The sequence below is a fragment of the Myxine glutinosa genome, chromosome 7 (assembly GCF_964187855.1).
Source record: "Myxine glutinosa chromosome 7, kmMyxGlut1.1, whole genome shotgun sequence".
In the NCBI taxonomy this organism is placed as follows: Eukaryota; Metazoa; Chordata; class Myxini; order Myxiniformes; family Myxinidae; genus Myxine; species Myxine glutinosa.
The window spans coordinates 153,106,652-153,127,248 of NC_136267.1; the positions used below are offsets into that span (position 1 = coordinate 153,106,652).

Here is a 20,597-nt window from a genome sequence, read left to right on the forward strand (position 1 = left end):
GAGCTGGTACTCAATTTGCCGACCTCGGAAGTACGACAGGCTGAGTCAACCCCCTGGCGTAAATTCAGCGATCGCCCGGGATTCTAACCCACGATCCTCGGATCCCAAGCCGGCACCCTAACCGCTAAGCCAACACCAGGCTCGGTACGAGTCATTTGAAATGTAAATACAGTGGGATACTTTAAAGCATTTTGCACAGAATTCTGCTTTCAAAGTCACGTTTAAATGACTCAAGACAGACAACAAAATAAAAACAAAAACTGCAAAGCACATCTCGCTGTGCACACTGAAAAATATTTAAATGCCTTCTGTATCTTATGCACACAAACTAGCAGATTTTGATCCCGCCCCTTCCCCCAACGCTAACATTTTGTCCCCATGTAATGTTGCATATATCGTTGATCCCGCATCTACCTCAACACTTCCTCAGTTTTGGGGCTCGCCCCGCCAAACCTCCTGTGGAACGTTTTGGGGTCCCAGTGGATGTTGTAAGGTCGGTCGGAGATTTCAAAAGTTCCTCAATAAAATAATTATTTTAAAATTGACTGGATATAACCCTGCTCCAAATTCGGAAGTGAACACATGACGATAATGAGCTGGTTTGATAATATCTCAATACAATCGTCATTTAACAGTATTTTGTTATAGTTTAAATTTATGATTGGAGTTATGCAGTTTGGAATTGAGTGAATACAATTATGATTTTGAATTTCCAACCATACGGAACTTCTCCACATCCGGATGCAACGTCAGCACTGATTTAAATATTTGTTTATGTCACGAATGTTGGTAAAAGTTTATTTTTTATATTAATCTTACTATAATTCACCAAATGTCCGTCCGTCCGTCTGGCCGTTTGAAGGTACCGCAAAAACGGCTGAACTGATCGCAACGATATTTTGGGTGGGTAATCCTAGGACCCCAAGGAGTAAAATATGCCATATTGTTTTTCCAATTTTTCCAAGTTTTCCAATTTTCCACTTTTTCCAAACACGATGGAATAATATTTACCGATATGAACAGTGATGTGGCTTTTGTTGAAATTCTACGTACCAGGAGAGAGTAGATCGACTCTTGACGAACTCTTCCTATATAAACGTGCGGCTCCGAAGTAACACGGCAGCGTGTGCAAAGCGACTGAGAAACAGGTGTAGCGGGCGCTTCCGTGTTAGATTCGGCGTGCACTCTTCACACATAGAGGTGCGACTGAGAATTAATGAGCAATGTGCATGTTTAGAATGCAAGCACACGAAAAAAAGAAGAAATACAGTTTACCTGAAGAGAGATGTTTTTAACACGCACTAAAGCAATATGACGTCATTGACCGCCATGAATATCCGCGAAGTATTTTACGGCTCTTTACATACTTAGGGCCAAAAAAAAAAAAAAAACACCATTTGACCATGGGAGGCTCACCTCTCGTCCGGATTTTAAAAAAAGGAGGAAAAGGCCCTTTTAATTCAATCTTTTTTCAAAATGGGCGCCATGTACGGTTTAGATTTTGATGATTTGCATGCGATATGATTTAATGGATGTTTATACTAGTACCCGACTGCAAAGCCGCAATGAGCCGGCAAAGCCAAAGCCTCTTGCCACTATTTTACCCATCACAATGGCATCAGTAGGTTAGGTAGTTGATAGTAGGTCGGTGTAGGTACCGTACCTGGTAAGACTTGGTAAAAGAGAAGAGCAGACAGTCCTCCCCAATACCTACATACAATAAATGTCACAAGAAGCTTAAGGAAGTAACTATACGATGTGCTAGCTTAAGGCCTATTTTAAGAAATTTTAACTGGGCTTAACATACGTTTTCACAGTGTGTGTGTCGTCTTCTAACTTCAGTCGCTGTCAGGGCTGGTTCTCTCTGGGCACTGCGGCTTCCTCCACCAGAAGTTAGCTTGCAGTAAGATCAGTGCCGACAGATCAGATGATAGCGCCGTTTCAACGGCAATGTCAATGTGTGACTGTCGTTAATCAAACCGAGCTTTCTTTCTTTATGTAAACCGCTTATACCGTATTTCTGGCCGTGAAAAACTATCCCCTACGGCCGCGAGATTTCTAAAAAATAATTCTTCGTCAATTTTAGAATATATGACGCCGTTTTCAGCGTCCGAAACGCGTAATAAGCTTTAAAAAAAGATTTTTCAAATGCTCCAATCTCATTGGTTCCGGTGTTTGGTGACGATTTTCGTTGAAGATAACGAGGTTGGTCTTAACGTATTTTAATTACAAATTAGAGGTGCATTAGATTGTGAATCAAAGAAATACGGGTGAAACAAACTCCTATTGAACTTTTTCGCAATTGTTTTATGCAAACTTCCGCATCCGGTCGATGGCGGCCTCCATTGCGTGATTTGGTTTTAGGAAATATTTTTTCAAATGCTCGAATCTCATTGGTTCCGGTGTTTGGTGACGCTTTTCGTTGAAGATAACCAGGCCCGTGTGGGCCGAGGTTGGTCTTAAAGTATTTTAATAATAAATTGGAGGTGCATAAGATTGTGAATCAAACAAAAACGGGTGAAAGAAACTCCTATTGAACGTTTTTCAATTTGTTATGCATACTTCCGCATCCGCAAGATGGCGGCCTCCATTGAGCTTCGGAATTCTCAAGCCAAGGCATAATCTGGTTTTCGACATAATACGTACGCGTTTATTGACAACACCGGCTTCGCCGGCTATAAATCGTTTGAAGTAAAAAAAAAAGGCTTTAATTTCCGATATTTTGCCTTTTCATTTGGGCCTCCCAATTGAAGCCCCGCCCGTAGGGCGGGTACCATTGCTAGTGCTATTTAATTTGTGATTGTCGTTATGCTGTTTGGAATGAAAATAGAGATATTTAGTTCAAATGAATGAGGAAATGACGTGAGGGTTTTTTACTTTTTAACCGTGACATGCGTGGATCGCCATATGCAGATTCCCCATTGACTGCGCAGAGAATCATTCAAACAGGTATGTTTTTCGTGCAAGTCCTTCACGAACCTGCTGTCCATGCTTGACGTTCGACTACAGGTGGCACAGGAATGTGGAATTTATTGGTTCCATGGTTTAGCATTCACCGTTTCCACAATGTTCGATTGCTTTTGGCTCCACACCCATGCGTAGCTCAGGTACCTCGCTAGTATTATATATTTTGGTTGCACAAGAGGGCGAAAATATGCTGAGTCAGCAAACCACCACAATGAAGAGAGATGGTGCATCAGATAAACTATTTGTACTCACAATATAATGGGAAACGCTGTCTGGTTTTTAATAGACGACATGAAGAGGAGCTGTCTGATTGGTGCGTCACAGGCAGGATGTTACATCAGTGAGTGTGCTGCCACTCCGAGGCAATGTTAAACCGGTTGTCCTATATCATATTTGCATGCATTTGGAACTCACTTTTGCTTGAGGGTTGCTAATAGCCCTGCAACTGGAGTAGTGACCTGTTCAGGGTTAAATCTCAGCTATCAAACATTCATGATCAGCCAACCATGGGAGACACCAATTCCTCCCAAGATGGGGAAAAGATGACAAAAGCAGCAGCAATGTGAGCAAAACCTCATATTGTTGTCTAGTACTCTAAGGCCAACTACATTTTTTTTTAAACAGCTCAAGCATCTACAAAAGGTCACAATAACCAATGAAATGTCACAATCATTTGAAGCCATAATTCCGCAATGTAACTTGCAACTGCGAGTGGGTAAGGAGTTTTAATGAGGGGAAGTGGTCAGCCCTTCTTTTCCTCCCTTCTCCCATCTGTCGAAGTGCCTTCATGAGGTTGATCTGTTCCACTGAAAGTTAGCAGCCGAGGTATTCCGATGCCATATAATAACGTCACACAATGTTAATCTGTTCTGAGTACTGTTTGGGCCGTCTTTTTTTAATATGCGCATGGGAAGGGGTACAATATGTGATAACGGAGCACAATATTGAAGAGAAGAGAGTATAAGGAGTGAGGGAGGAGGGAAATGGAGAGAAGGTAAAGAAGGTTCAGAAGAGAAAGGAGTAAAGAGAGAAGAAAGACAGGAGTGTTAGCGATAGTTGGGGGCAGTGGGACATGTGGGTTAGATTCAAAAATTCTATTACATCCGCTGGAGTAGGAATAATAATAAATTGATTTGTCTTCCTTGACAGGGTGGATAGTAATATTTAAAGATTATTACGTATGAGAGGGTGTACCCAGGGCTGCCCAGGGTAAGTGGGGGATGGGTTACCCGGCGCTACCCGGCTGGGTGAGATTTTCCCCGCGGTGGTTTCGAGACATATTGGACATTGAAAAGCCATGGCCTCACGTCAGTTACCTTTTGCCTGCGAGCCGGCGGCAGCACTGCCTGACCCCACATCTCAATATCCACTTTATAGCAGCATTTGGTAGTCTCAAAATTGACCTGAAGGCCAACATGTGATATCTTAAAACCTTGCCGAGATTTTGAAGTACATGCACCCAAAATTTGGGGCCTGTAATTGCTACCGTTCAGCTGTTAAAGAATGAATGAATGAATGAATGAATGATCGTTTTAAGGCCATTTTCCCCGCGAGAGCGGGGGTTAGCCTTGCGGGCCCCATGACAATCATGGTTCCCTGTTTGAGGCCATGTTTTTATGGCCGGATGCCCTTCCTGACGCCAACCCTTGGTTGCCTCTTACGATGCGCAGGGATACGGTGTACCTATTCTAAACCGGGGTACACACCGTGATCATTCATCCCAGAAAGCTGGTACTCAATTTGCCGACCTCGGAAGGATGACAGGCTGAGTCAACCCCCCTGGTGTTCATTTAGCGATCCACCAGGATTCGAACCCAGGATCCTAGGATCCCAAGCCGGCACCCTAACCGCAAAGCCAACACCAGGCTAACACCAGGCAACAACCAGCTGTTAAAGAGTAAGAAACAAACAACACACAAACAAACATTTGAAAATAGTTATAACATTGTCATGATTACCTGTCCTCCAGCAAACACAACTGGAGCTGAAACTGCCGGCTTTGGTCGATAAGGAATAGTAGCACCTTTTGGAGGGGACTGGCAACAGGAGAAAAACAGACAAACAGGTAACGTGTTAAATAAATAAAAAAATTTTTATAAATACATTTTATAAAAATTAATTTTATCTCTTACATGAGCGTCGACTTAGTATATATATATATATATGAAAAAAGAATTTGAAAATAAAGTTGATGGCAGATTTAAATCTCTCACATTGAAGTACAAGGCACTCGAATATTGAAGAGGAAATATGGGAGTCCAGGTATGGTTTAAAGGTGTGAATAAATACCAGTAATATTGATAGAACCCTCACCTCAAGCATGACGAGGCAGATCTGCCTCATGCACTGTGTGATGGCCTCTGGGGTGCCAGAAATGGTGACTGCTCGCTCTGTGGAACTGGGCAGCAGGTCGCCAGCCACTTGCACCTGCGCACCAGTGCTCTGCTCAGCCAATGGGAGGTCGGCAGCAAGTTTGAGTGGACAGGGAGGGGAGAAAAAATAAGTTGAGCTTCTCAGGCCATATAATACTAATAGTACAATATATATATACTCGAATATGTAGCACATGGACACAAGGTTTCGTCCAAATCTGTCCATAACTTTTTGAGATATCCTGCTATATATGTTGGTTTTAGCCCTATCACTCAATGGTGAAGAATCACTTAAAAATTAAATAATTCTCAGATCCATATTCAGATCTTCACCAAAATCGAATATACTAGTCCTTGTCAGACACCCAACCGGTCCACCAAGTATCGTCCAAATATGTCCACAACTTTTTGAGATATCCTACTACGTATCGTTTTTGGCCCGATCTCCAAAAGGTGAATAATCACTTCAAAAATTCTACAAGCCGGATCCGAATCTTCACAAAAATGTAATAATTTCTTTCTTGTCAAATACGCTACCTCTCTGCCAAACTTCGTCCGAATCCGTCCACAACTTTTTGAGACATCTTGCTCCCAAACGGACAAACAGACAGACAGACAGGGGTGAAAACATAACCTCCATGCACCTTTGGTAGCGGAGATAAAAAGAGGACTTGGACACAAAGTGACCTTTTTCTTCAGATGTTTGCATCATATGTACACCTCTTAATTTGGCATTTGCTAAACCTTCAGGCAAGCAATATATCACAAGTTAATTAAAGTACAGGTAAAGGTCATTCAGCCATTATGCTTGTGCTATATATTCGTTTAAACACGAGCACGTAGTGCAGGTCGTGCTAAATTTACACATCTCACTGCAATCGGACAATTTGGCCTCAGGTATCAGCACACAGCACACCACTCTTTTTCAAACATACCAGGGGGTCCTTAAAAGAAACAAAGCAAATGCAGATTAAACAACAAATATGAAATTCTCATTACCCAATGGACAGCGTGCTCAGTGATGCAGCCACTAAATAAAAAAAAATAACCACATTTAGAGGCCATTTTCCCCCGCAAAGCGGGGGTTGGCCTTTTTCGGGAACCGTGGTTGTTGTTGTTTTTTGGTCCCCTTTTTTTGAAGCAATGTTTTACGGCCGGATGCCCTTCCTGACGCCAACCCTTTTTGCCGCCTTTAATGACAAACAGGGAATTACCAGTGAACTGGTACTCAATTCAAGTGATGCAGCCACTCTTGTTGGCAATTTACATGAATATTATTTTTCCTCTTTTTGTAAAGTTTGACTATCAGGAATGAAAGACAAACTCTGTAGATCAATGGTGAGCATACTACCAACCGAGTTATCGTTGATATTGCTGAATGGGAAGAAGACGACCACTCATTTTTGCATCTTCAGACGCAGAGGCCAGCCGAAACAGTTTCTTGGCTATTGGGGACAATCCTGGACGGGTTGCCACTCCGATGCAGGACACTCAAAGGCTCATTCTTCCCAGTAAACTGGTACTAATTTTTCCGACCTCGGAAGGATGACTGCCTGAGTCAACCCACCTGCTGTTAATTCAACGGCTGACAGGGGCTTTAATTCAGAACCCTGATATCTCAAGCCAGGACTTGAACTCAGGAGCCTGATATCTCAAGCCTTAACCATCAAGCCAAAACCAGGTTTAACAACAAGAAAAATACATAAAATGTCATCGCCCCCATGGTTTCAGTAAGTTTGCTGAATGGAATTAAAGGCCATCAGTTGGCCATATTTGGTCGGATTACAAAACAAAATATTCTGCAAATGTGTACTCTCATGTATTGTCTTTGTGTAAAGTTTGAACAGAATTAGTCCATGCATGTAGAGAAATGGTTGGAGACACGTGTAACAAAATGGCCGCCAGTCGGCCATCTTGGATCTGATATCGAAAATAAGTGGTGTGCCTATGTAAGCCATCATTCCTTATCTGTGTGCCAAGTTTGAGCAACATCGGAAAATGCGTGTCTGATACATGGTCGAGGACGTGTTCAACATGGGTTTTTAAATATTTTACAACTAAAATGGCCGCCAGTCGGCCATCTTTGATTGCATTGCGAAACAAAATAATATGCATATGTACACCATCCTGAAGTGCGTCTTTGCCAAGTACGAACAAAATCGGTCCATACATTTCCGAGATATGTTTGCGGACGCACGTATGGACAAACAGACGGACGAGACCCAATCCATAAGCCGCCATTATGGACAAAGTCCATTGTGGGCTAATAACTCATAAATGAACTATCTATACCCATGAATGAGCAGGAATTAACTGAACATCAATTAATTATCCCAAGACAATATTTTATTCACTATGACCAGGTAGAGACTGGATTTTAGTTTGAGCTGGTAATGAATAAGCAAACTTGGAAGGCACTCAGTGGAGAGCATACCTCCACCTGGCGAACAGTTTACGTTTTGTATCTCAGAGTAGACCAGAAAATCACAATACAGAATCACATTTAATCAAAATCACTCACAGGAATTACCATAGGTCCAGTCTTTCATACCCTGATCTACCCCTCGTTTTTGGCCACATCACTCAATGGTGAATAACCACTAAAAATTCTACGAGCTGGATCCGGATCCGGATATTCACCAAAATTGAATCGATTCTTCCTCGTCACACACACAACCTCTTCAACAAGTTTCGTCCAAATCCATCCATAACTCTTTGAGATATCCTGCTATGTATCGTTTTTGGCCCTATCTCCCAACGGTGAAGAATCACTTAAAAATGAAATAATTCTTGTATCTGAATCCAAATTCCGATCTTCACCAAAATTGAATCGATTCTTCCTCGTCACACACACAACCTCTCAAACAAGTTTCGTCCAAATCCATCCATAACTTTTTGAGATATCCTGCTATGTATCGTTTTTGGCCCTATCTCCCAACGGTGAAGAATCACATTAAAAATGAAATAATTCTTGTATCCGAATCCAAATTCCGATCTTCACCAAAATTGAATCGATTCTTCCTCGTCACACACACAACCTCTCAAACAAGTTTCGTCCAAATCCATCCATAACTTTTTGAGATATCCTGCTATGTATCGTTTTTGGCCCTATCTCCCAACGGTGAAGAATCACATTAAAAATGAAATAATTCTTGTATCCGAATCCAAATTCCAATCTTCACCAAAATTGAATCGATTCTTCCTTGTCACAAACACAACCTGTCCACCAAGGTTCGTCCAAATCCATCCATAACTTTTTGAGATATCCTGCTATGTATCGTTTTTGGCCCTATCTCCCAACGGTGAAGAATCACATTAAAAATGAAATAATTCTTGTATCCGAATCCAAATTCCAATCTTCACCAAAATTGAATCGATTCTTCCTTGTCACACACACAACCTGTCCACCAAGGTTCGTCCAAATCCATCCATAACTTTTTGAGATATCCTGCTATGTATCGTTTTTGGCCCTATCTCCCAACGGTGAAGAATCACATTAAAAATGAAATAATTCTTGTATCCGAATCCAAATTCCAATCTTCACCAAAATTGAATCGATTCTTCCTGGTCTCACACATAACCTGTCCACCAAGGTTCGTCCAAATCCATCCATAACTTTTTGAGATATCCTGCTATGTATCGTTTTTGGCCCAATCTCCCAACGGTGAAGAATCACATTAAAAATGAAATAATTATTGCATCCGAATCTATATTCAGATCTTCACCAAAATCGACTCGATTCTTCCTTGTCGCACACATAACATGTCCAAAAAGTTTCGTCCAAATCCGTCCACAACTTTTTGAGATATCCTGCTATATATCATTTTTGGCCGTATCACTCAATGGTGAAGAATCACTTCAAAGATTCCAGTAGCCGGATCCGAATCCGGATCTTCTCCCAAATCTAATCATTTCTTCCTTGTGACATACGTTACATCGCTGCCAAATTTCGTCCGAATCCCTCCACAACCTTTTGAGATATCTTGTTCACAAACGGACAGACAGGGGTGGAAACATAACCTCCATCCACCTTTGGTGGTGGAGGTAACAAACAAACGAACAAACAAACAAAAGAAAGCATTTTTATATCCTCTTGTGTGTACACAGACATATGTGCATCAAATAACCATTAGCATAGTCAGCAAAGCACTAATGTCATCAGTGGGATGCATTTTATCCCACATTGCTGTTTTATCACCATATGTGAATCACAAACAAGGGAATCAATCATGATGGAAACATTTCTCTTTAACCTGTGATGTAATTGTCAGTCTATCCTCATATTGGCTTTCAGTTCATCACCATCATATGCCACATCCCATTAGTTTGGGATGGGTGACTCATGGAGTGTGTGTGATTGTACCACAAGTTTTACCAACTGGCCAGTCATGTCTAACGTTCAACTCCTGGATTTCAATGGATGAGAGCTGAATATTATATAGAGCTTCTCCAAACATAAAAAAGAAATACCGTATATATATATTCTTTTTTAACAGACACAATTATTGCCATGTTCTTTTGAAGTTGGCCATGGGAGGTTTTCGGTCCAACTCTTTCACGAACCGGCTGGCCAGGCTTGAAGCTCAACGAGGTAGTTCATGCAATAATTTGGAATTTGTTCAGGGTGCCAGTGATAGCTTGTCGACTCTTCGAAGAGGACAATATAGGATCTCTAATGTTCACCAACTAATGCTGGCAGATGGGACGCCAGTTTGACGTGCATCGGAGGGATGGATGGAAGTCATGGCACATACATTGATTTTATATTTACTGGATTATGGATTAAACAAATAGATTGGCTTTCAGTTCAAACTTCATGTCAAAGTGGAATTTTCTTTTTTAGATTTTTATTTATTTTAGAAAGTAGAAAATTTGGGTTTGTGTGTGTGTGTTTGTCCGTTTATGCATTCAGACTCTGCAGGAAGCAATGCAAACAAATTTTGCATGGCCTCCTCTTTCATGCAGATGTTATGTTTGGATAAATTGTTTGGGTATGTTTGGATAAAAAAAAATAGAAAAAATTAATATATAACTAAAATCATTTTATAATTGGCCTTCAAGGCCTCCATTGGGCCTTGCGCACGTCCTGCATTTTTTTTTTTTCCCGGGAGCAAACGAGTAATATTTTTTGTGAAGATCACACTCACCCACCCCCATACACACACTTTTTCTTCTTTTTCTTTTCTTCTTTCTTTGTCTGTCTGTCTGTCTGTCTCTATCTCTCTCTCTCTCTCTCTCTCTCTCTCTCTCTCTCTCTCTCTCTCTCTCTCTCTCTCTCTCTCTCTAAAAATAATCTTTATACAAGATATATATAATATATATATATATATATATATATATATGGTATATGTAAGGGAGATTATGTATATAACTACATATTGTCATACTGTATATGCACACACAGCAAACCCTTGCTGTTCGCTCAGGTCACGCTTCTTGGAAACCTCGTGAACGGAAAAATCGCAACGGCAAGACCTTCATTTCATAGGAAATACAGGGTTAGTGACAGCGGGTTGCAGAATGAACCCACATTTTCTGTTTGGAAATAACCTTTGGCAACAAATAAATATTTCATGCTGAAAAAGAGACAAGGTTAATTACCCAAACATATTAAAATACAAGTAAAGATACATTCAAAGTACTCCGCCCCCATGCCAAATAATTAAATATCCTACAGCGCGGCATTGCCGGGGCACCTCCGGCACCCAGCAATACCGCTGTGCAGCTCTTAGAGACTGTATTTGGAGGGAGAGGTGCGCAATAATTGATTGATTAATTGCATAATTAAAATCAATAAAAGATTGTCATAAAATATTTTCTTAATAAATTGGTTAATAGCATAACTAAACCACTAGTGCTTCATCCGAAGATGTATCTTCTAGAAATTTAATTAAATAAGGCATTAATAAAATAAAATAAAAATTAAATGATTAATCAATAAATAATGAATCGATTGTGATTAATCAATAAATCAAAAATATCCTTTGTAGCCACATCACTTGGTCATTGTCATGTCCAAATATTAGCTTCCTAGCTCAAAAGGTGCCTGTGATATTGCCCAGATGAGAAAGAAAAGAAATAAATGCTTAATAATGAAAATAAATAAATAATAATCATAAAAAAATTAAATAGTTAATCAATTGGCAAATAGAATACACAAACCACCACCATTTCATCCGAATCTGTAACTTAAAAAAAAATTTTTTTAAACTCATTCATCGAATAATTAAATAATTAATCTATTAATTGATGAATCAATATATCAAAAATATCTTTTACAGCCAAATCACTGTCATTGGCATGTCCAAATATCAGCTTCCTAACTCAAAAGGTGCCTGAGATCATGGCCAGAAGAGAAAGGAAATAAATAAGTACTTAATTAATCGCTAATAATTAAATAACTCATCAATTAATTGATTAATCAAAAAATAAAAAATACCGTTTTTGACAAAGTACATGCTCACGATTGTGCCGAAATTTCAGCTTTCTAGCTCAAAGGATGGCTGAGATATCGCCCGGACAACCAAGAAATCAAGGAAACAATAAAACAACCAGAGTGAAAACTGAGTACTGTACTCCCTTTCAGCGTGCGTCACTGCCGAGCCCCCTTCGGTGCCCGGCAATGACGTTATGCAGCGTCTGGAGATGGCATAGGAAAGGTGTGGTGTACAATAATTAAAGTATACAGACCAAAAGGCTGTGCAACAATAAAAACGTCAATTTTACTCACTATGTTTGATAATGATGATGACCCTTTTTGTTGCATGAACTTGAGAGATTTGGCTGGAAATTCCTGCGCAGCCTGATCGAGATCAGCAGAGGCGGCTTCCACCACACTTAACATTATACAGGCTGCATCGGTTTTTTTTTCTGTTTTCAAACCATACCAGGCCTTGTATCACTCATAAGTTTGTCTAAAATTCCAATCTTTTCAGTTAATGACATCACCTTGCACCATTTTGTTGTGGTGTCTTCATTTCCAAAACCACTCGACTTATCAGTTATGTTTTGGAGCCAAGGTTCTTAATATTCTTCTGTACATGCAGTACAGTGATAAAATGATGAATATTATTAAACACAGTTATTTAAGTCACAAAAATGGTTACAAAATCACTTATTTAATTAAATAACAAAGTATCTCAAAAATGCGAGTTTAAGCGAACCAAAAAATTTGGCAGATCATGTGGGCAGTGATTCAGGGTAGATCACAATTCACAACCGCGAACCATTAAGCGTCTGCGTCGCAAACGGCGAATTTTGGTCTCACCAACAAAATCGAGAAGAGCAAACACGTGAACGGCAAGGGTTTGCTGACTCAAGTTGACTTTCAACTGCAGGAAATCTTCTTCAAAGTCTGCCATGCATGCACAGTTGTACTCCATGTCAAAAGAAAAACCTGCCAATCTCAGGACCACTGAGCAAAATTGGGTGTCTGGAGCTAAAAAATGAAACTAAATGAAGTTTTATTAACTGTGAACAAGCTTACATCACAGAATATTTACACGCTTATCTTTTTTTATCACCAGTTGTCTTCTCTAACGTGGTATGGAATGATTGACTATCCCACTGAAACAACGATGCATACAAGTGAAAACCTGACGTCGCTCATGCCTTTCACTGAGAGTTTCAGTGACTCTGCACTTACAGTGACAGAAATATTTTCCCTGCATCATTCAAGATGTTCTAACGGCACAAAAATTGCAATGACAAGTGGCACTTCAAACGATGATGAAAGAACTATGGAATTGAGCTCAGGATTCACCTCGTGGGCTGCTGCTGTTGTTGTCTTCTTCCGACATTGATCTTATCGAGGAGCTTGTGAAGACATCATATGTAGGACAGAGAAGTCACTCGACACCATTGCACTTTTACAGGAATTGTGAGGACATTAGGAAACAATAATGTTACTGAATATGGGATTTGAAACCAGAGTTCCCTACATCTTGACCAGTAGTTCAGATAAGAACACGAACAGACAAATTTACATTGAAAACCTCCAAACATTTTTATGCAAGGGTCTCGGTCTCGGGGCTCATGGAGGGAGCTAAACGACAAATGGCAGCAGATTCACAAACTACATAAAGCTATGGTGGAGGAGGTGGACATACACAGGGAGGAAAAGAAGAATAATCCAAAAATGAGTAACAATGGCCTGGGGAGGAATAGAATGGGGAAGAATTCGGGTGTGTGGAGGAGATGGTGGATGTGTATGGGTGGGTGCATGATGGGTAGCACATTAGAGATAGACTTAAGTGAAAAGGACACGTGGAGATGATTGCCCAATCGGCGGGAATAAAGAGGTGAATAAATGCACGTGGAAAACCAATCTTCACTAAGATACTGGAGGATCATCATCGTCTGCAGGCAGGTGCAAGCATTTAAGATTTGTGGAATAATGCCTCATTTGGACAGACCCCATGCTTATTGATGCGAGACGATGCACCAGCGCGAGTTTGCGGTCAACTACCATGAAATCAACCAGAGTCTCCGGGGGAGAGAAAGCTGTCGGGCTTATCTGATGCAGGGCGAAACATCTATAGAAGAAGAACATAATTTTCCTGTTAAGAAAATAATTTTCTGGATGAGTTTGTGTCTTTAATCTCCCAATTAGGAAGTATATGAACCTTGAAGCTTTAGTGAATGAAATCTCTTTACAGGAGTTAGGAATAACCCAAGGGACTTCTTCGAACTTGAACCACTATATATTTTACATAATAAGACTGTTGAGATTTGAAATATGTGTATAATTTCGAAATAGGAAAAAAAAGAGGTTGCGAAAAATTCAGGACATTGCACAAAATGCCCGCCCGAAGCAAAGAACCGATACCATTCCAAACAGAAAGATGTGGATTTGAAAGGAAAGGCAAATAATGCCTTAGCAATTGCTACGACTCGGTAACAATGCTGTTTTCAGCGAAAACCCCATTCATCAGTGGCCAGAGAGACCGTTGCGCAGTGGAGCAAAGATGCCATTTTGGGCAATAGCGTGTTGCCGTCGGGACATTGCAATTCAACGCAAGCAGGTAAAGAAACAAATTGGAATCATTGCTCAATGTGCCCTAATAAACACGACAAAATCGCACTCCGCTAACCATCTAAGGGTAGCAGCAACAGAGATTGTAATTGACAAGTTGGGCAAAACTGCAAGCATTGGATGCATATTGGGGGGAAAAAAATGTTTTCATCGAGGAAATTCTGAAACATCACAAGAATGCATCATTGTCATTCCGTATTACTATTGCATCACACTTCTGGCAACATTCTACGCATTGTTGGTTATTATTTAGTATGCCGCCTGTGGCTGCTGGCTGCATCATTGCTGCAAGTGTAGCTGTGCCACTGATGCAGTGCCCCTTGTTTCCAGTGAGCTGGTACTCATTTTTCCAACCTTGGAAGGATGACCGACTGACTCAGTGCACCTTGTGTTATTTAGCAGCATGACAGGGGCTCAAACTCAAGATCCTAACTAAGATCTTAAGGCAGCCACCTTCACCGTTAAGTCAACACCAGGCTTACTGTTTGTGGTTAGATGCCTATCATACCATAATCTGTCATTGTCATGAAAGAGGAGCTGACCGAAGTCATTGGCAACCCAAAGGATCCCTTTCCACTGGCTTCTACCGCTTGGGTAAGGAAGGGGAGTTGAAGGGGTTAACACAATGCTATTCCCAGATCAAGTGTTATCGATGTCCGACTCACCTCTCCCCAGCAAGGATGGAACTAATTTTGCTGACCTCAAAAGGATGCCAGACTAAGTCGACCAGTCTGGTGTTATTTTTTCACGGCTGGCATTTGTATGCAGGGCCCTAAAGTCCTCAACAAACCAGTTTATCCATTAAGCTACCACCAGGCTACTTTAGACCTAACTCTGAAGAATGTAATGTGCATTAAGGGTTAGCCATAGACTAAACAAGGAGACTTCTGCACACTCGAACATGGGACGAGCCTAAAAACACTTAATGATATCAATATTTGAATTCTTGGTTATGAATCAATATATTTTAAATCACAGGAAGCATGCATCTGACATACATACCATCAAAAGGAATAGTAATCATGAGAATAATAATAATAATGCTGATGAAGATTATGATGGAGGAAAGAATTGGATGAGATTCAAAGCGGAGGAAGGGGAGGAAAGAGCGGAGGGCGTTCCCGGAGTGCCAACACAGATGGAAAAGCAGGAATAGCCAGGGGCAAAGTCCAGAAAAATCACACCCATACCATTTGTGTCCTTCAGCTATTAACAGCCGAAGCCAATGGGATTTGTGCATTCACTTTGGATTAACCATTCTGTCTAGTTCATGAGGACTCTGCCAGAAACAATACTCTCAAAGACTGCATGTTGATGAGAGCTACCAAATTAGTGTGGCTGTTGTTGCACATGCCCATCTCTTCTTGGTAGTCATCTTTGCACAAGATCTAATGCTTTTTTGGAAATCTGGCTCTTCCTTCATTATTTTAGGGTGACTATATTATGCCTTCCTCACATGGATGGCTTAGGTAAGCACAGCCCATTTGAGGCATCATGGGATGGAACAGTATCCGTTAGCAACCGACTCAGCACTTATGTGTGCTGGTTGAGGATCGGCGCGCCCTGGAATACAGCATCAGGATGCAGTGGAATTAGTGTTGCTGTTGTCACTTGCAAAGAGTAAAAGCAGTTTCCTATTTCTTATGTCTGGAAAACTCTATTTCCTTTTACTGAAGAGGAAGAAACAGCTTGCACAAATAATTATTTTTCTTGCATTCTTCAAAACAAGAATGTCGCACAATACTTCCTGATTGGTTGTGTTCTCCATTTGCGGTTTTCAGAAGGAGTAACTGAGTCCTCCCAATGGCTCAATGTATCCACTGTCGTTTTTATAAGGTCACCCTCTGAGGACCAAGTTGTGATGTATTCCTGTTATCCCATCGGTGAACTCCAGGCATCCTCCAATTATCTGAAAATCTGACAACTGTGTCCATTCTGAGAACTTACTCTGCCGAACGTGACCACGTATCGTGTCTGACAACTCCGCCATGTTTCGCCACAAATGGGAGTGCCACTGGTCCTTTACATTTTCCTTTTCCTCCATCGTGGCTCACGTCATGTGTATTTAAAGATCCTGCATCATTACGTAAATATTCCAGGAATAATTTAACAATTGTGAGATCTATGCAGAGCATTACCACGAACTACAATCCAAAAGGGGATGCGTGCAATGGATTTTGGCAAGTGGATCACATTAGCATCAGTCCTGCAGAGCACTGCTTTTGCTTTCACAGCATCATATACGAGGCAAAATCGATTTACATTTACTGAAGCGATAAACATTAACTTGAACAGTATAATGATGTCTGATTGGCTATGCCAGGTGGGGCAACTTTGTTGACTTGTTGTGATGAAACCCCTTACTACTCTGCATATTACTATACTACAGAGCAGCAACGAAGGCTGGAAAGGGTGGAAATGCGAATGGTTCGATGGATGTGCGGAGTATCGTTGAGAGAGAGGAAGACAAATGATGAATTGCGAAAGATGATGGGAATATTGCCTGTGATTGATGCTGTGAAGAGGAACAGGTTGAGATGGTTTGGTCATGTGTTGAGGAAGGATGAAAGTGACTGGTTGAGAAGAGTGATGGAAATTAATGTAGAAGGAAGTAGACGACGGGGAAGACCGAGAAAGACTTGGCTGAAGGTGGTGGAAAAAGAAATGCGGGCAAGGGGGTTAACAAGGAGAGATGTAGAAAATAGGGCAAAATGGAGAAGATTGTCATGGGGACCGCAAGGCTAACCCCCGCTCTCGCAGGGAAAATGGCCTTAAAATGCCTGTTGTTGTGTTGTTTGTATGTCCTAATCCATTCCGAGTACTTGCTCTTCCATGAGCCTTGACTATGTATACAAAAAAAACTGCACTAAGGTCTCCCATTATTTTATATCATCTGTGGAAACATCTCCTGACTCTATTCTCATGTCACCTTCTCTCAAGTGTTATGAACGTGTTTATGGTTATGTTATTAGTCTCCTACCAGTGTACTCCGTGTATAGGTTTGCACTCCGTCCCTCCGTCTGTCTGTCTGTCTGTCTGTCAGTCCGTCCGTCCGTCCGTCACGCAAAGAACGGTTTTCCGGACTGTTTTTCTAAACTCTTAATGCTAATGATTTCAAACTTGGCACATGGTTTCCTCATGATAAGTTACAGATCAAGTTCGAACTTCACGACGTTTCGATCATTTTTGACAAGGTTATGGCACTTTGAACTTTGGTAATTTCCCCAACAGTTTTCCGGATGACAGACTGCCGGTAGGGGACATGTATTGCAGCTCAATACTCAGAATGCTTGTGTATAATTAGTGTCAACAGCCATTTGATTGTGGTCACATGATCTAGAATACAAGAAGAGGAATTTTCCAATTAGGAGGAGGACATCGAAGGAGAGTTCTGGCTCAGGGGTCGAACCTCGAATGATACCGGAAAGCTTTGGTAATAGTGGATTGGGCCGATTAATTCAGGACTGTAGACCTGTGATTAAAATAAGCAAGGTGAACAGGTGGTGAATGTTCCAGTGATGGTTCGGTGTTTTCCCAAAAGGCCATTTTCGTCGTTGAACGTTTTTGTCTTCACCTGAAGCGAGGCAATGACATGTTATTCCATCTCGCATGGAAGTGGACAACTGTAAATATTTGGGAAACTGGGAGACACGACAGTGGATGGATTGGTAACTGCAAGGTGGTCATGGAAAATTAGTTGCAAGATTCTGGGCCATGTCTCAGAGTAGTCGAGCAGCATTATCCAGCTTTAATCATTGTCTTCACCAAAGGTACCTTCAGTTGTTGTGCGGCTTGCCTTCGCCAGTGGCATCGCCATTCCTCTACCAAGTCTCTTATGTGCTACATCCTTTGCCAGTGTTTTTTATGCCGACGTCTACCCAAAAGCGTTATCACAGACGTGGAGTGGAGGATCTCTCTTGCTGACTACCTGTGGTTCGTGTTTCACTGCAGGTGAACATATGTTGTGGATTCTTTCCCTCAACATCACCCCCATGGTGACATTTGAGGATTGTGCTGTTGATTTTTGAAGATCAGGGATTTTCCTCAAGAACTGCTTGGCATTGACCTTCTGGTGACTGATGATCTCACATGCTGTCACGCGTTGATGTGCATCTTACCATGAGATCAGCTAACTATTTTGTGTTTAATCAAAAACGATAATTGGTTTTATACTCGTTATTTGTCGTGTTTGACCTATTTATGTCGGTAATTGGAGTTAGCTGTTGAGAGATCGGATTTGAGTATTAAAATTTTTAGTTGGGTAACCCCTTACTACATATTTCGTATTTTCTACTCCATCACACAAATATTTTAAGACAGTAGCCCATTGTCATTACCCTAATGTCCTCTCCCATACTTGTCCATGAGTTTTTATAGTCTCATTTGTCCCATACCTCTCTTACTTACTGACACTTTCATATTCTCAGTTTCTCTCCCAACCTTCAATGCCTCCTCAAGACATCTCCACTCCAGCTGATTTGTCCGCATGCTCTTTTTACGCGTGTCCCTTCAGGGTAGATGGAACCAACTGAGCTATCATTCCACTCACAACAAGAACGACACTTGGTAAAAAGCATACCTCTGCCAGGCTGAACAGTTTACGTTTTTTATTCCAATGATAGGCCGGATATGGCTTCGGACCTGAACCAGGTCTGAATTGTTCTCATCATGCATGTTCTTGTGGCCTAACCAACTCTTCCACATAGCTTTGTCATAAGTGATCCACAACATTTTGAAAAATCATGCAGCATATAGTTTTTGGATCTAACTCTCAATGGTGAAGAATCAATGAAAGATTTTTAAAATGCTCGTGTCCAGATCCGTATTGAGATCTTCACCAAAATCGAATTGGCTCGTCCTTGTCATATGCCAAACCAGTCCACCACGTTTCGTCCAAATCCGTCCATAACTTTTTGAGATGTCGTGCTATACAGTGTTTTTGGCCCGGTCTCTCAATGGTGAAGAATCACTTAAAAACTTATAGTATCCGGATCCGGATCTGGATCTTCACCAAAATCTAATCATTTTGTCCTTGTCATATGCCAAACCTGTCCACTAAGTTTAGTCTTAATCCATCCACAACGTTTTGAGATTTTGTTCACAAACAAACAGACAAACAGGTGAAAAGAAAACCTCAGCTAATATTAATCACAAAAAACATAACAGGACACATAAAACATATAATAAAGGGAGCGGGAGACAAGATGGGGAGAAAGGGAAGCACACAAGCACAGCAACGGTAGAAAACAAAGACATTGGGAGATCTGTGGGAGGGAGAGGGCTTGGGGGTGTGGGCAGGGGAATGGGGGGGGGGGGGGAGCGGAAGGTGGGAGAGGTATAAACCAAATGGACACTACTATGACTTCCAGGAAAGAAGTCGGTATTTCAAAAAGGAGGATCTGGAGGAGTGATTTAACAGGGGTAGAAAAGATCAAGGTTTTGGATGGGGGAAGATAAGAGATGGTGGTGAACAGCTGTTTTAGAGACCTGGTGGGAGGAGTGGGATTGAAGAGAGTGGGAGAGATTATTCTAGAGGCGGGAGAGGAGAGGAATGATGAAATGAAATGTGGGTTCATGAAAAAAAAATGCACAGAAAAACGCACAGAATGCACAGAAAAATGAAATGCCTAGAAAGTGGGTACCGATGAACAGGTTGATCTTAGGTCATTGGCAAAATCATGTCTGTTTCACAATAGTTTCCAACGTGACAAACTGGAGGAGGTCCTGCAACATGGCTTTATCTCCGCACAACATAACAAACAACAGAGGAAGCAGGTTGTGCAATCATTAAGATTTTCAAGTGCACCGATTCATTACATCCATCACTGAAGGTGTTTTCATCCATATGTCAGACTGTCTGTTTGTCTGTGAGCAGGATATCTCAAAAGGTTATGGACCGAATCGCATGAAACTTCGTGGACAGATTGGGTGTGTGACATGGATGAAATTATTGGTGAAGATCAGGATCCGCTTCCAGATATAAGAATTTTCTAAGTGATTCTTCACTATTGAGAGATAGAGCCAAAAACGATATACAGTATATTGCAATATTTCAAAAGGTTAAGATGGATTTGGATGAAAAACTTGGTCGACAAGTTTGGTGTGTGACAAGGAAGAATTGATTAGATTTTGGTGAAGGTCCAGATCCACCCTCTCAGTGGGATACAAAACGTAAACACCAACAGCTCGGTGGTCTCTCTGTCTCCTTCTGCATCATTTCTGAT

At 41.2% G+C, this 20,597-nt stretch overlaps 1 protein-coding gene across 6 annotated transcripts in view; it reads right to left on the reverse strand.

Moving 5' to 3' along the window:
- The window catches only part of LOC137431750 (poly(rC)-binding protein 3), a 340,441-nt gene that overhangs the window by 123,971 nt on the left and 195,873 nt on the right, over window positions 1-20,597 (reverse strand). For all 6 annotated transcript variants that reach the window (XM_078782431.1, XM_078782427.1, XM_078782428.1 and 3 more), the window contains exons 7-8: window positions 5,281-5,409; window positions 4,926-5,003 (exon numbers count right to left, since the gene is read on the reverse strand). In XM_078782431.1, the coding sequence (XP_078638557.1) occupies window positions 4,926-5,003; window positions 5,281-5,409 (207 nt within the window). The remainder of the gene's footprint in view (window positions 1-4,925; window positions 5,004-5,280; window positions 5,410-20,597) is intronic.